This window comes from Trichechus manatus, unplaced genomic scaffold (assembly GCF_000243295.1).
Source record: "Trichechus manatus latirostris isolate Lorelei unplaced genomic scaffold, TriManLat1.0 scaffold00045, whole genome shotgun sequence".
Classification (NCBI taxonomy): Eukaryota; Metazoa; Chordata; class Mammalia; order Sirenia; family Trichechidae; genus Trichechus; species Trichechus manatus.
Genome location: NW_004443981.1, coordinates 9,651,760 through 9,668,335, shown reverse-complemented (window position 1 = coordinate 9,668,335; position 16,576 = coordinate 9,651,760). Strand labels below are relative to the sequence as shown.

Sequence of the window (16,576 nt, the reverse complement as noted above, 5' to 3'; positions counted from 1 at the left end):
CGCTACTCACCAAGGTAGAATGTAGAGCATTGTCTTTATAAACTGTGTTATGCCAATTGAGCTAGATGTTCCCCGAGACCATGGTCCCCACAGCCCTTGTGGTGGCTGATTTTATAATTAGAAACTCCCAGGGAAAATATTTTCTTTCCAACACCTTGCTACTCTGTCCAAACGCCATGTATCTAACACGTTATGTCACCTCTCCCTCAGGGCATTGCCATTGAATTCTTCTAAGGGTTCTAGCACTCTCGTGTTACCCACACTCGAGACCATAATGTCCTTTCATTCTCTTTCCTCTCCAAGAGCCCCCCAAGCCTTCCTTCAAGCCGTGTCACTTCCACCACAGAGAAAGCATGGAAGAAAGCGGCATGTCCCAGCAGGGCCTCTGGAGATGGTCTGCTCGGGCTTGAGTCCTGAGTGACTCTCACCAGCTGGTTGATCTTAGCTAAATTCTCTAAAGCCAGTCAGAAATGAGAGTGTCCCCTAAATTCTCTGGAGCTCAGTCCCTTATCTGTAAAATGAGGATGACCACAGCACCTACCCTGCTAGGCTGCTTGAGGATTAACTGAGAACACATGTAAAGCATTTAACAAGTTGCCTGGCACATGGGAATGCTCAGTGAAGGCAGGCTGCTGTGCTGTTGTCATTGTTGCTGCCCTTAACTGTGACAAGGCCTGAGAATTCTTTCTTCATTGCAGTTTTTACAGCCTTTGCTCCCTTTCTATTTGCCACTTTTCTAGACTAGGCCCTTACTGCTTCAGACCTGAGCTACTGTGAAAGGCTCTGCAGGTCTCTCTGCCTTGCCCCACTCCCTCCTTCCAGCTCCTGAATTGGGTTATCAAAACACCTCTTTGGCTGATACCCTAGCAAAATTGAGAATCTTCAGCGGGCTCCCCATTTTCCTTCCTATAGCTTAAGATCCAAGCTCCTTAACCCACATCACAGTCTGGCACCAGAAGTTATTTACAGCCTGTGAAAATAACCTGAAAGCTGGCGAGTCCCAGATGAAAGTAGGCTTCATCATTACCACTCCCACGCTTTGTTCGGCATCTTCCCCCTGGCCTATCTTATTGCCACAGCAAGCTTTTAGAGGCGGGCCTCTGACCTGTTCTAATTTATACTGCCAGAACAGCTCACTAGGTTCCCTGAACATGGGAGGTAGTCTTATGTATCTGACACATTGATTTCTGTCTAAGTTACTACATCAAGAATCAAAACGATTTACTGGAGATTTTGTCATATGTCTCAGACAAGTTCAAAACTGTTGTGTAATTTTTCTGAATCAGTGGTTTCAAAATGAAATCATCCCTCAGATGGGTTGGAAGCCTGAATATCTGTGTGTGGTGCTTGTACAAGTGCTTTTTAATAAGCCAGTGTTTGAGGATAATCGGATCCCACTTCTCTGTTACCAAGTGTGTAAGGATCAGCTGGTGCAATCTATTATCAGTTCTGTTCCCCTCTGTTCTGACACCAGCTACACATGCAGCACTTCTTCCTCTGACCATAACCGCTAGAGCTAGGTCAGAGGTCACAAGTTAAAGGGCACAGTCCTCCAGACTGCCAAGTTGGCCCAAGACCTCAGACGCCAGCTGCAAGCTTGGAGTCCCTATGACACCCTCATTTCTGACCTGCTGGCTATAATTCAGGGATTCCCATTACCCCTTCAGGATGCAGTCATAAACTCAGGGATCCCCTGGGCTCCCTTCACTCCTGACCTGCTGGCTTCCACTACTCTCTCAGGTTAAGTAATTCGCTGAAATCACAGAACTCAGGAGAGCATTATACTTACGATTACAGTTTTATTCTGGCAAAAAGAATACAAATGAAGAGATGCATAGAGCAAGGTGTGGGAGCTTCCATATCCCAAATAGGGATGCCCTACCCACCCCCACGGATCGGTGTTTTTCGCCAGCCGGGAAGCCCCTGGAGCTTTCAAGTCCAGAGCCTTTATGAGGGCCTCATTATGTAGGCATGATTGTCCGGAATCAGTGCCCACATGGTTGAACTCAACTTCCAGTTCCCCTCGCCTGATATTGGGTTGATATCACCTGGTGGGTCTTTCTGGCTGGGTCAGCCCTCATCTGATAGGTACCGCATTAACATAAACCCTCAGGTGTGATCTGGAGGCCTCATCAAAGGCACTTCAATTGCTAGGGAGAGGTTACCTCTCAGGAAGGAAGGGCAAAGATCAAATTCTTTAGATAAAGTTAAATTCTTTACCATCACACGATCCATTAAGCTTGAGTTAATGTTATTTAATATGATTATCGATCTAAGAACTAAAACACCCCAGGAATCCATTTATAAAGCACTTTCAGACCTATCCTCTCATTGATCATGCAACAAGCCTGTGAGGCAGACAACAAGCTTTTAGGTTGAGAATGGCGGAGTGACCTGTCCAAGGTGAGACAGGTAGAATAAAGCAGAGCTTGGATTTGGAACAGCTTTTCTGACACCATACTCCTGTTTGGGGGGAGATACCTCTCTTGTCAAACTCCTTGGTCCTCTCTGGATAAGAGCTCAGTATAGTCCTACTTGTGAGGAGCCTTGGTCGTGCAGTGGTTAAGCATGAAGCTGCTAACTGAAAGGTCAGCGGTTTGAACCTACCAGCCATTCCACAGGAGAAAGATGTGACAGTCTGCTTCTGTAAAGATTACGGCTTTGGCAACCCTGTGGGGCACTTCTGCCCTGTCCTAGAGGGTCACTATGAGTCGGAATTGACTCCACAGCAGCGGGTTTGGTTTTTTTGGATAGTTGTACTTGATTGGTTAACATTGCCTTCATCCACAATGAGGTTTTCTATTTTGTCATTTGAAATGTTAAAAACCTGGAAAGAAGAGGGAGGCTTTTAGCCAATTGGATTGTCTTTCTGGTTTTTGTACCTTTCCAGTCAGGAAATAAAGGTGCACCCGATGCAGTTCTCATTCCATTGTAATATCTGCCTGGTTTTGCTCTTCAAAAAGCTGCTTGGTGGGAGGTTCACTCATTGGTGAATGTTCCCTCTTTCAGGGCAAAACTGAGTCCATCACAGTGGTGAAGCTGCTGAGCTGCTTCGACGACCTTGTGGCTGCAGGCACGGCATCGGGCAGGGTGGCAGTGTTTCAGCTCGTGTCTTCATTACCGGGGAGAAATAAACAGGTGAGTAATCACCATTGCGAGGAGCCCTGGTGGCACAATGGTTAAGCGCTTGGCTACTAACCAAAAGCGCTTGGCAGTTTGAACTCACCAGCTTTTCGCAGGAGAAAGATGTGGCAGTCTGCTTCCATAACGGTTTACAGCCTTGGAAACCCTATGGGGCAGTTCCTGTCTGTCCTATAGGGTCGCTATGGGTCGAAATCCACTCAGTGGCAATGGATTTGGTTTTGGTTTACTCACCATTGCAGCATTTCTTAGCTTCTCACCAAATTCCTCATGGACTTTAAAATGAGGAATCCTCACCTGCCTAAAAAATTTCTGCTCAGAGAAGTTTTAACCTTGTGCTGTTCATAACATTTTTGTTCCTGGCAAAAAGCACATACAGATAATTTCAATTTTGCTTAATACTCTGGTACATTCTCTGTGGGTTTTGAAGGTTAAGAGACAGATGGAACCTCATGCAGGTATGTACACTGAAAACAAGGCTGGGAAAGGAGGAAGTGTGTGTCACCTTGATGTCACAGTTTCATCCTTCTCTCTTCCTGGTGTGTATTTTTATCATTTATTTGTAGCTTCGGAGGTTCGATGTCACCGGTATTCACAAAAATAGTATCACAGCTCTGGCTTGGAGCCCCAATGGGATGAAGTTGTTCTCTGGAGATGACCGAGGGAAAATCGTCTATTCTTCTCTGGATCTAGACCAGGTAAAGTGGTTTTCAGAAATGTGGCTGGTTTATACCTTCTTACAGTTGGAAAAAGTGTAGATCGTATTTTTAGTTAGTTTGCATTCTTGATCACATTCCCTTTATAATCTCAATTGCTACTTGTAACATTTTCTTTCAAGGACTTTTCTGACCGTTTCTGAGCCCCCACTTCTGTGACTAAAGAGTTGTTGGCCTTTGTTTCTTCTGGAACATTCACTTTTTTCATTCGGCGCTTTTCCACTACTTAGAAACAAAGCCATTATCATTCCAAATTCCTTGAAAGGTTCATAGGAGTGATGGCAAGCATTTCCTAATCACAGTTGTGGGCAAAAGTCAGTGATTTCAGTGGATGGAGCACTCACCGCTGGCCTGTTAAGAGAACCTCGGGTGCGAGAGAGTGGCAGGTTGTTGCTCTTAACTTCACCACCTCCTCTGAGCTGTGTGTTCTTATCTCTAAGCACTCAGTGAAGAACCAGGCTCAGAGAGGTCTAGTAATTAACCCAGGATCACAGGCTAATCCTGGCAGGGCTAAATTTCAAACCAAGGCTCTTCTCCAAAGCCCATACCTTCTCCACTGCACACATTGCCTGGGGCTTGCCTGTCCTGCCGTGTGCCTCTCTGCCCAGCTAGACTGAGCTCCTGGGGGACACGATACTTTTTCTTATTTGCAGCTTTCGTCCCTAGTAGGTTTTCAGCACTTATTAGCTGTGAATGACTTTTAATTCTTCTGATCCAAGACTGAGCCATCTATTACAGATATTCACTAGCAACAGTTGTCCCACTCATTCGTCTCCCAGCCCCTTACTCCCTTAAAAACTACTGAGGAGCCCAGAGAGCGTTTCTTTGTGTGGGTTATATCTCTCGCGTGTACTGTGTTAGAAATTAAAACAGAGGAATTTAAAAATGTTTGCTAAGTATTTTAAAATAACTATTAAAAAAACCTATGACATGTTAATAGAAATGACATTTATTGTGAAAACTAAGTATTTTCTTAAAAATAAAAAACCAGACTAAAAGGTGGGTATTGCTTTACATTTTTGCAAGTCTCTCTAATGTCTGGCTTCTTTGAAGACAGCTGGATTCTGTTTTCAATCTGTTGTAGTACATTGTTTTGGTTGAAGTATGTAAAAAAAATCTGATCCCACACAGACATGTAGTTGGAAAAAGGGAGATGTATTTTTATAACCTTTCCAGGTAATCATGAATATTCTTCTTTGATAATACCCCTAAACCTGACAAGTGATAGTTTCTTCAAAGATTAGTTACCATGGGCAGTCTGAAACATATCGATGAACTTTTCCTCTGTCTTACACTTGGAATGGATCTTTTACCCATGCACAATTTTGTAACATCATGTATGTGTTGGTCATTTGAAAAATACTGGTTCATGGGATGATGTAGATCTTCCAAATGTTGACACATTTTATTATGCAATATCAAAAAAATAACCTTTGCTAATATTGCTGTCTTTCTGATTAGAAAAGTCTTTAGCTATTGGGAAGCTGTTAAGCTCACATGGGTGGATACAGGTTTCGAAAATTCTAATCGTCACTGGAAAGCTTGTTTTATCATCGGCAACAAATACTGTCCCTTGTTTTCCTTGAAGTGACAGGCTCACTTTGTTCTTTCTGAGAACATGTCTGCCAAATACCCAAGTTTGAATAATTACAGTATTTCAAGTAAAAATGGTGTTTTGTGAAAAAAGCAGCTTGTGCAGCTTCTTTTGACGTATTCCCGCTTTCATTGGATCCTTGTGAGGGAAGAACAGCTGTAATCATTTCTCTGTGTCCTCCACTCCCCAGCCCCTGTGGGCAGGCCCGTGAGGAAACAGAGAAAGCCATCTGGGCAGGACCATTCCAGTAAAGCGAGACAGACTCAGATGCAGGCAGGTGGTCCTTCAGGACCCTGATAATTATTTTAAAGACACAACTTCTTCATGAGATTTGCCAAAAAAAAAAATAAAAGGACATGGGAGGATGCGTGTTTTGCAGAATACAGTATAATATGCTTTATCCCCCTGCTAGGTAAGTTAGAAACTTCAAAAGCTACATCTGAATCACTCACTGTAAATGTGGGGAAATCTGCCTTAACAGTCCATGATGTTTGAGGGTAATGGAAGTTTCTCTGTCTTAATTAGGGTGGTGATTACACAACTGTACACATTCGTCAAAAGGCATAGAATTGTGTACCTAAAAAGGGTGAATTTTACTGTATGTAAATTTTACCAGTAAGCCTCATTGCTGCCCCTACCCTCCCAAAGAAAGGTCTGTGGTGTTGCAGCAATGTTAAATAATTTAGGAAGCTGATTCAAGAGTGAGCTATACAAGCAGATTTTTGACACCAAGAAATATGGTTTGTTTTAGCAATAAAATGCCTTCCAGAATTTCTCTTTTGTTCTTTAATATATCTAATACCATTTAAATTCATTTCTTTCTAACGTCCTGTTTCCTATGACCCTTTCAGTTGGCAAGGATATAATGTCTTCACTATTGCTTCAAACTCTTTTTGGGGCAGCAAGGGTAATATGAACCCAAAGAACTGACCATTGTATTTTTTTTTTTAATATTGTGTTTTAGGTGAAAGTTTACACAGCAAGTTGGGTTCACATTTAACGATTTTTATACAAATTGTTCTGTGACATTGGTTACAGTTTTCACAGGGTGTCAGCATTCTCATCATTTCCATTCTGTTTATTTTGTTTCCATTGATCTACCTTCCCTGCCTCTCCTTGCCTTCTGTTTTAGGTTGGGTTCTCTAGAGAAGCAAAACCAATAAAGTGTGTAAATATGTATATATAGAGAGAGATTATATCAAGGAAACAGCTCACATGATTGTAGAGGCTAGAACGTCCCAAGTCCGTGGAGCAGGGTAGAGGTCTTTCCCAAGTCACACAGCTGCAGAAGCTGGCAAGCCCAAGATCGGCAGGTCGGAGAGCAGGGCTCCCACTCACAGGCTGTGCAGATCGATGAATCCCAGGTTTGGCAGATAAGCTGACAGCTCAAGTCCCAAGAATGGGAGATGAGATGACAGGAAGCAGCCGCAGGATCCAGAGAGAGCAAAAAGCCAGAACGTCTGCTTATATACAGATATGGGCCACACCCCCAAGGAGACTTCCCTTCATCTGATTGGCTACTCCCAGTATATTCAATCATGGGAGTGATTACATTAAAACACTGAGAATCATGGCCCAGCCAAGTTGACACACAATCCCAACCATCACACCTTCACATCTTTGCTTTTGGGTAAACGTTGACCATTTGGTCTCATATAGTTGATTGTTCAAGGGAGCACATTACTCATAGGTGATATTTATTTTATAAGCCAATCTGTTATTTCACTGAAAGGTGACCTTCGTGAGTGTCGTCAGTTCCAAGCTCAAAGGGTATCTTAGGGTGAGAGTCTCGGAGGTTCCTCTGGTCTCTTATTGGTCCAGTAGTTCTGGCCTTTTTTAGGAATTTGAATTTTGTTCTACATTTTCCCCCCATTCTATCCGGCACTTTCTGTTGGGTCCCTGGTCAGAAAGGTCAGTGGTGGTAACTGGACACCATCTAGTTCTTCTGGTCTTTCTGTCCTAGGAGAGGCTGTGGTTCATGTGGGCAGATCATTGTATTTTACAATACAGTGTGTATTTATTTGAGAATAAATAAGACACACAGTATAACATATTTCTGTTTATAGATTTTTCTTTGAACTATCTACTGAGAACATTCCAAAAGAATTATAAAGAATTTTTTTATGTTTCCTATCAAACCTGTAATGCAAGATAGATGTGGTTATTAGGAGCCATCGAGTCGGTTCTGACTCACAGTGACCTTACATACAACAGAATGAAACACTGCCCAGTCCTGTGCCATCCTTGCAATCGTCTTTATGCTTGAGCCATTGTTGCAGCCACTGTGTCAGTCCATCTCGTTGAAGGTCTTCCTCTTTTTCGCTGACCCTCTACTTTACCAAACATGATGTCCTTCTGTAGCAACTGGTCCCTCCTAATAACATGTCCAAAGTACGTGAGACAAAGTCTTACCATCCTTGCTTCTAAGGAACATTCTGTCTGTTCTTCCAAGACAGATTTGTTCGTTCTTCTGACAGTCCATGGTATATTCGATATTCTTTGCTAAGACCATAATTCAAAGACGTCCATTCTTTTTCGGTCTTCCTTATTCATTGTCTAGCTTACACATGCATATGAGGTGATTGAAAATATCATCGCCTGGGTCAGGCACACTGTCTTAGTCATCTAGTGCTGCTATAACAGAAATACCACAAGTGGATGGCTTTAACAAAGAGAAATTTATTATTTCACAGTTTAGGAGGCTAGAAGTCCAAATTTCAGGGCACCAACTCCAGGGGAAGGTTTTCTTTCTCTGTTGGTTCTGGGGAAAGGTCCTTGTCGTCAATCTTCCCCTCGTCTAGGAGCTTCTCCTCACAGGAACCCCAGATCCAAAGGACACGCTCTGCTCTTGACGCTGCTTTCTTGGTGGTATGAGGTCCCCCTCTCTCTGGGGGACACTTCTCTTTTTTTATTATCTCAAAAGAGATTGACTTAAGACAATCTAATCTTGTAGATCTCATCAACATAACTGCTGCTGATCCATCTCATTAACATCATAGTGACAGGTTTTACAACACATAGGAAAATCACATCAGATGTCTAAATGGTGGACAGTCACACAATATGAGAACTGTGGCCTAACCAAATTGATACATGTATTTTTGGGGCACACAGTTCAATCCATGACACACACCTTAGTCCTAAAAGTGACGTCTTTGCTTTTCAACACTTTAAAGAGGTCTTTTGCAGCAGATTGCCCAATGCAGTATGTCATTTGATTTCTTGACTGCTGCTTCCATGGGCGTTGATCGTGGATCCATGTACAATGAAATCTTTGACAACTTCAATATTTTCCCCTTTTATCATGATGTTGCTTATTGGTCCAGTTGTGAGGATTTTTGTTTGCTTTATGTTGAGGTGTAATCCATACTGAAGACTGTAGTCTTTGATCTTCATCAGTAAGTGCTCAAGTCCTCTTCACTTTCAGCAAGCAAGGTTGTGTCATCTGCATATCGTAGGTTGTTAACGAGTCTTCCTCCAATCATGATGCTGCGTTCTTCTTCATACAGTCCAGTTGCTCAAATTATTTGCTCGGCATACAGGTTGAATTAAGTATGGTGAAAGGATACAATCCTGATGCACACCTTTCCTGACTTTAAACCACGCAATATCCCCTTTGTTCTGTTCAAATGGCTGCCTCTTGGTCCATGTACAGGTTCCTCATGAGCACAATTAAGTGTTCCGGAATTCTCATTCTTTGCAATGTTATCCACACAGTTGAATGCCTTTGCGTAATCAGTAAACCACAGGTAAACATCTTTTCTGGTAGTTTCTGCTTTGAGCCAAGATCCATCTGACATCAGCAATGATATCCTTCATTCCACGTCCTCTTCTGAATCCAGCTTGAACTTCTGGCAGTTCCCTGTCGATATACTGCTGTAGCCGCTTTTGATTGATCTTCAGCAAAATTTTTCTTACATGTGATATTAATGATATCGTTCGATGATTTCCACATTCTGTTGGATCACCTTTCTTTGTAATAGACATACATATGGATCTCTTCCGGTCGATTGACTAGGAAGCTGTCTTCCAAATTTCTTGACATAGACAAGTGAGCGCCTCCATTGCTGCATCCATTTGTTGAAACGTTTCAGTTGGTTTTCCGTCGATTCCTGGAGCTTTGTTTTTTGCCGTTCTCTTCAGTGCAGCTTGGGCTTCTTCCTTCAGTGCCATCGATTCTTGATCATACGCCACCTCCTGAAATGGTTGAATGTCAACCAGTTCTTTTTTTTTTTTTTTTTAAATTGTGCTTTAGGCGAAAATTTACAGCTCAAGTTAATTTCTCATTCAAAAATTTGTACACATAATTGTTTTGTGACATTGGTCGCAATCCCTACAGTGTGACAGCACACTCCCACTTTCCACCCCAGGTTCCCTGTGTTCATTCAACCAGTTCCTGTCCCTTCCGGCCTTCTCATCCTGCTTTTGGACGGGAGCTTCCCATTTGGTCTCATATATCTGATTAAACTAAGAAGCACATTCCTCACATGTATTATTTTTTGTTTTATAGTCCTGTCTAATCTTTGTCTGAAGAGTGGGCTTCAGGAATGGTTTCATTTCTGGGTTAACAGAGCATCCATGGGCCATAGTTTTAGGGGTTCCTCCAGTCTCTGTCAGACCATTAAGTCTGGTCTTCTTACGTGAATTTGAATTGTGTTCTACGTTTTTCTCCTGCTCTGTCCAGGACTCTCTGTGTTTCCTGTCAGGGCGGTCATTGTTAACCAGTTCTTTTTGGTACAGTGACTCTGTGTATTCCTTCCATCTTCTTTTGATGCTTCACGTGTCATTTAATATTTTCCCCATAGAATCCTTCATTACTGCAGTTCGGGGCTTGAATTTTTTCTTCATTTCTTTCAGCTTGAGAAATGCCAAGCTTGTTCGTCCCTTTTGGTTTTCTAAATCCAGGTCTCTCCGCACTTTTCGTTATGATACTGGTTTGTCTTCCCAAACCATCCTTTGAAATCTTTTGTTCAGCTCTTTTACTTCATTTCTTCTGTTCACTTTTACTGCTTGAGGTTCAAGAGCAAATTTCAGAGTCTCTTCTGACATATGTCTGGTCTTTCTTTCTTGTCTTTTTAATGACCTTTTGCTTCCTTCCTGTATGATGTCATTGATGTCATACCACAGCTCATCCTGCTTTTCGGTCATTAGATGTTAAAGTTGACTATTTTCTCATTAGTAAGGATTTTTCCAAGTAACTTCACTGCAGTGGGTTGACACTGGATCTAAAGTATATTAAAGCATAGATTTTAAGATGTAAATCAATCTAAATACAGATTTGAAAGGACATTTAACGTCATAGGGTAAGTGAAGTTCAACATTGATGTTAGGCTTAACTGGACTCTCTCTAACAGGGTGTCTGCAACTCCCATTTGGTGTTGGAAGAGCCGTCTTCAATCGTGCAGCTAGATTATAGCCAGAAAGTGCTGCTCGTCTCCACCTCACAAAGAAGTCTGCTCTTCTACACTGAAGAAAAATCTGTCAAGCAAATTGGCACACAACCGAGGAAGACGTAAGCTTCTTATCCTGTTCCAGTTTGGTTTGAGTGTTGGATCGGGTCACAGAAAGTGATTACATTTCCCCTAGATTTCCTGTTTTCCATCTGGAGCCCACAGTAGCTCTGGGCTTAGGGGTTCCTGGGGAGCTCTGTGCCTGCCCGGACGCCTGCTCCCACTTGAGACAGAGGAGGAGCGAGTCCTTGTGGAGGAGCCTCCGGAACCTGCAGGCACGGCTGTGCCCATTCCTTGTGCAGACGTCCCCTCCTCTGCAGTCCTGGCAGGGGTTGGGTGTGGGTCTCACGCCTTGATCAGCGAGTGCTTGCTGGGTGCCTCTGTGCACTGTGGTACTTGGGTACTTGTGCACCCTCTGCACGGCAGTACCTGTGTGCCTTGTGCATCGGGTGCCCGTGCGCTGTATGCATCGTGCTAGTCGTGCACCCTGTGCACCAGGTGCCCATATGCCTTGTGTGCGGCAGTACTCGTGTGCCCTGTGCACAGCATGCCCGTACACCCTGTGCACCGGGTGCCCATATTCCTTGTGTGCGGCAGTACTCGTGTGTCCTGTGCACAGCATGCCCGTACACCCTGTGCACCGGGTGCCCATATGCCTTGTGTGCGGCAGTACTTGTGTGCCCTGTGCACTGCGGTAGTCGTGTCCTGGGCACCGTGTGCCCTGTGCGTTGCGGTACCCGTGTGCCGTGCGCTGTGGTACTTGTGTGTCCTGTGTGGGTGCCTGTACACCCTGTGTACTGTGGTCCCCGTGCGCCCTGTGCACTGCAGTACTTGTGTGTCCTGCACGGGTGCCTGTACGCCCTGTGCACTCTGGTGGGCCTCAGGAGAACCTGAGTAAGACAAGTTGTTGTCCCTGCCGAATGGGACTGTGCAAGAAACTTAGACAAAAGAATCGTTAATCATTGTGCTAACTGCAGGTTACTGTAAGAGTTTAAACAGGCTTTTGACCCAGGATAGGGGTCAGGAAAGATTTCCTGAAGAAGTGAGGCCTGAGGAATGAGTGAGAACTAGTCCAGAGAAGGGGAGGGAAGGACTTGGAAGGGGTGAAGGGTTCCAGTCTGAGAGGCTGTCCCTCTTTGACCCACCAGCTGGAGGAAGGACAGCAAAGAGAAGGGTTAGGCCCTACCAGCCTGGTGGAAAAAGGCAGCAGAACACATAGGTGACCTGGAATTCACAGTGCCCCCACACCCTGAAAATGTGCTTGTCGAGCTCTGTGCAGCCAGGTCATGTGGGGGTGGCAGTAAGTGAGGACGGCGGTAGGTAGAGAGGTGGAGTGGATCCCCTTTATCCTGAGAAGGGGTGGGTCAAGAAGCAGAGGTGGGCCTCGGCGCAGGCAAGCTTGTCGGTTGGGCACTAGGAGTTGCTGGGATTCCTGTCTGATTCTCCCTTTTTGCCCCCAGTGAAGTAACACCACTGCCCACAGAGAATCAGGGCAGGATGCAAGGGGTGCTGAGTGTGGGGAGGTGCCGTGGAGATGGGAGAACAGGCCGACGTGGAAACGTGGTGAGAGGCCTGGCGTTAATGAGGGCCGTGGAGGCTGGCAGTGCCCGCCTGTGTGGTGTACGGGGGCTGAGGCAGGCGGTGCCTGTCTTTGAGGGGTCAGGGAGCTGAGGCAGGCAGTGCCCACGTGACGGGTAGTGGGGCTGAGGTTGGAGGTGCCTGCGTGTGATGGTTTAGGGAGCTGAGGCAGGCCATGCCCGCCTGTGACGGGTCGGGGGCCGCCGTGCCTGCCTGTGACAGGTCAGGGGGCTAAGGCTGGCAGTGCCCGCCTGTGGCGGGTCGGGGGGCGCCGTGCCTGCCTGTGACAGGTCAGGGGGCTAAGGCTGGCAGTGCCCGCCTGTGACGGGTCGGGGGGCTGAGGCAGGCGGTGCCCGTCTGTGTCAGGTTGGGGGGCTGAGGCTGGCAGTGTCCGCCTCTGACGGGTCAGGGAACTGAGGCTGGCAGTGCCTGCCTGTGACGGATCAGGGGGCTGAGGCAGGCTGTGCCCGCCTGTGACAGGTCTGAGGGGGCTGAGGCAGGCCGTGCCTGCCTGTGACGAGTCGGGGGGCTGAGGCAGGCGGTGCCCATCTGTGATGGGCCCAGGAGCAGTCACTGAGGTCAGATGGCGGGTGCCAGCCCCCGTGGCTGCATTCACTCCCGTCATCCTGTGTCCCGTGCTTGGGAGCAGCAGAGTGAGGCTGACTCTGTTTTCTGCATGGCAGCCCTCCAGCTGTCAAAGATGCTCTCTCACTTCCCCTCTGGCTTCTCTTCTCAGGCTGAACCTCCCCTTGATTCTGTTCACGGTTTGGCCCTTTTATACACAGCCTTCCGACTTGACTGCTTGAACCCTCAGCAGGATTTGTAGCTTGGGTTTAGACTGTGCAGAATTCCATGCTAACTTTCCCTCTGCCAGCAGCCTGCTCCTCTGCCTCGTGTTCCCAGCTCCTAGTTCGTCTGTCAACATTTTACTGCATTGTATCTTTTTGGAAGGACCAACCAGTTGCCGTCAAGTTGACTCCAACTCATGGTGACCCCACGTGTGTCAAACTAGAGCTGTGCTCCATAAGGTTTTCAGTGACTGACTTTCAGAAGTAGATTGCCAGGCCTTTCTTCCAAGCCACCTCTGGATGAACTTGAACCTCCAGTCTTTCAGATAGTAGCTGAGCGTGTTAAACATTTGCACCACCCAGGGACTTTTTGGGAAGAAGGCACAGTGTAAAGAGAAATTTACGAATCAATTATCTTTCACATGGATTGTGTCCCCAGCAGTCTTCTCTTCAGACCTGGTCCCCTAACCTTGCATTGGGGGGAAACTTGGACCCTCTGTGACCCTCTCCTGGTGCATGGGAGCAGTCGCATCTTTTAGCGACATTGATTGAAAGCATACTCTGTGCCAGGCACTGTCCCAGGATGCAGAAACAGTCTGTGTGTCCCTGTTCTTGGGGGCAAGTGCAATTTGTTGAACTTCAGAGAGGTGGAGGATAGCAGTAAAAGTAAATGGGAAAATTTTAACTTTATATGCCTGAAAGGCTTGTTTCTCTGTTGTGTGCCATTTTCTGTTATAGTCACAAAAGGACATCAGCTGTGTTTATCCCCTGGAAGCAGCGCTTCATTTGGCATTCACTCATTCATTTAACAAGTGTTCATTGATGCCGGGTTGCATACCATGCACAGCTGCACAGCAGCGAGAGGACAGACAAGGTGATAGGTCCCTGCCCCCAGGGGCTAACGTAACACAGGCGACAGTCTGTAAGCAAGAGAACCGTGCAGCTCACGTCAAGTGCTACAGAGGAAATAGGTTGAAGTGTTGGAGAATTCTAGGGGTGCTTCATTTAGACTGGAATCGCTGGGGAAGGTCTCCACGGAGACGTGCTGTTGGAGCTGAGACCTCAAGCTTGGGAAGAGCATTCCAGGCTAAGGGAATGGCAGTGCCGCACCCCAGGTCGGCCAGGGCTTGGAATGTTCCAGGAGCGGGAAGGAGGCAGGTGTGGCCGTGGAGAAGTGGGCCGGGGGCTCTGACATACAGTGAGGCTAGGAAGGAAGCATGAGACTGTTCTCCCTTTTGGCTGCCGTGAACAGTGCTGTGGTGAGCATTGGTGTAGGCGTAGCTGCGTTCCTGCCTTCACCTCCTCTGGTGTGTACCTAGGAGTAGGGTTGCTAGGTCAGATGGCAGTTCTGTGCTTAACTTTTCAAGGAACGCTCACTTTAGCCTTTGGGGGGGAAATTATTACCCCTGGTTTACAGCTTAGGAAACTATGATCCAGAAAGCTTGAACAACTGCACAAACCACATAGCTCTTAAACAAACGCCACGGCTGAAAATTGAACCCAGATCTGGCTCTGAAGGCAGTACTCTTTCTACTGTTCAGGTCAGAAAAGTATTTTGGAGAGAGAATCAGCAGGACCTTGGAGCTGAAACTCTGAAATGTAAACTCTGGTAGGAGTCTGAGCATTGGCAAAGTGGTGGATCAGTAACTCATAGATTGCTGATGTGAGCGTGCATTGGTATAATCACGTTGGAAAAAACGTGAAATTATCTTCTAAACTTGAATGTGCTCTTACCCAGCAACCCAACAATTCCACTCCTGAGATATCCTTGATAAACCCTTATACCTGTATGCTAGGACGTACATATAAAAATGCTCATAACAATATTGTTCAAAACAGTAAAAAAAACTGGTAATCACTCAAGTATCCATCTGCAGGAGAGTGAATAAATTGTGGAATACTATGTTACAGTGAAAAAAACGTGCTGCGGCTTCCTTTCATCAATAAGGATTAGCCTTGGAGAAGATGTTCTGCATTCCACTTTGGTGAGTGGCATCTGGGGTCTTAAAAGCTAGCAAGCGACCATCTAAGATGTATCAGTTGGTCCCAACCCACCTGGAGCAAAGGAGAATGAAGAACACCAGAGACACAAGGAAAATATTAGCCCAAGAAGCAAAAGGGCCAGATAAACCAGAGACTTCATCAGCCTGAGACCAGAAGAACTGGATGGTGCCCGGCTACCACCAATGACCGCCCTAACGGAACACAACAGAGAGTCCCTGGCAGAGCAGGAGAGAGGTGGGGTGCAGAACTCAAATTCTAGTAAAAAGACCAGTCTTAATGATCTGACTGAGAACTGGAGGAACCCCGGAAGACAGGGCCCCAAACTCTCTGTCAACCCAGAACTAAAACCTTTCCCGAAGGCCAACCCTTCAGACAAAGATTAGACTGGACTATAAGACATAAAATGATACTCCTGAAGAGTGTGCTGCTTAGCTCAAGTAGATCCATGAGACTAAATGGGCAGCTCCTGTTTGGAGGTGAGATGAGAAGGCAGAAAGGGACAGGAGCTGGTTGAATGGACATGGGAAATCCAGGGTGGAAAGAAGGAGTGTGCTGTCACAGTATAGGGAGAGCAACTGGGGTCACAGAGCAGTGTGTGTCTAAATTTTTGTATGAGAAACTAACTTGAGCTGTAAACTTTCACTTAAAGCACAGTTAAAAAAAAAAAAAAGATAAGCCTTAGAAACAATGTTAAGTGGAAAAAAAGCAATTTGCAAAAGTGCACAGTGTCATACTAATTTTTTATAAAAAAAGACAAATGATACCAAATTATATAGTGTTTAGGAGTACACAGATATGTGGTCAAACTGTAAATAAAACCAGGGGAGTGACAGACACACTGTTCAGCCTCCCGGTCCCCCAGGGTACAGAGGGGCAGGGACCAGTAGGAGCTTCAGTGGTGTATTTCCTAAGTTGAAGAGTGGGTGCTCAGGGTGTATTTCATTTTTATGCTTCATACATGTATAAGATATGTATATTCTTCTGTAAATGTTAAATATTCCATAGTTTTAAAGACAGAAACATAAAAACTCCATCAAGTCTGCGGAACACAAGGTAATGGTGCCTCTCTGATGGTTTCAGAGACGTTCTAGAGGACAGTGAGATAGCTGGGTTGCCTGGGTTCTCGATGTGAGGCTCGTTCACTGGGGGTGCTGGAGTGCACAGAATGGGTCACCCAGGTTCCAGGCGTGAGGCTCGTTCACTCGGGGTACTGGGGCATGCAGAGTGGGTCTCCTGGGTTCCAGACATGAGGCTCGTTCACTCGGGGTGCTGGGGCATGCAGAGTGGGTCTCCTGGGTTCCAGAC

At 45.8% G+C, this 16,576-nt stretch overlaps 1 protein-coding gene across 1 annotated transcript in view; it reads left to right on the top strand.

The window, feature by feature from the left end:
• TECPR2 (tectonin beta-propeller repeat containing 2) overlaps positions 1-16,576 on the top strand; it is a 111,841-nt gene that overhangs the window by 31,093 nt on the left and 64,172 nt on the right. The window contains exons 3-5 of the mRNA XM_004376710.2: positions 3,010-3,138; positions 3,708-3,839; positions 10,806-10,963. Of these exons, the coding sequence (XP_004376767.1) occupies positions 3,010-3,138; positions 3,708-3,839; positions 10,806-10,963 (419 nt within the window). The remainder of the gene's footprint in view (positions 1-3,009; positions 3,139-3,707; positions 3,840-10,805; positions 10,964-16,576) is intronic.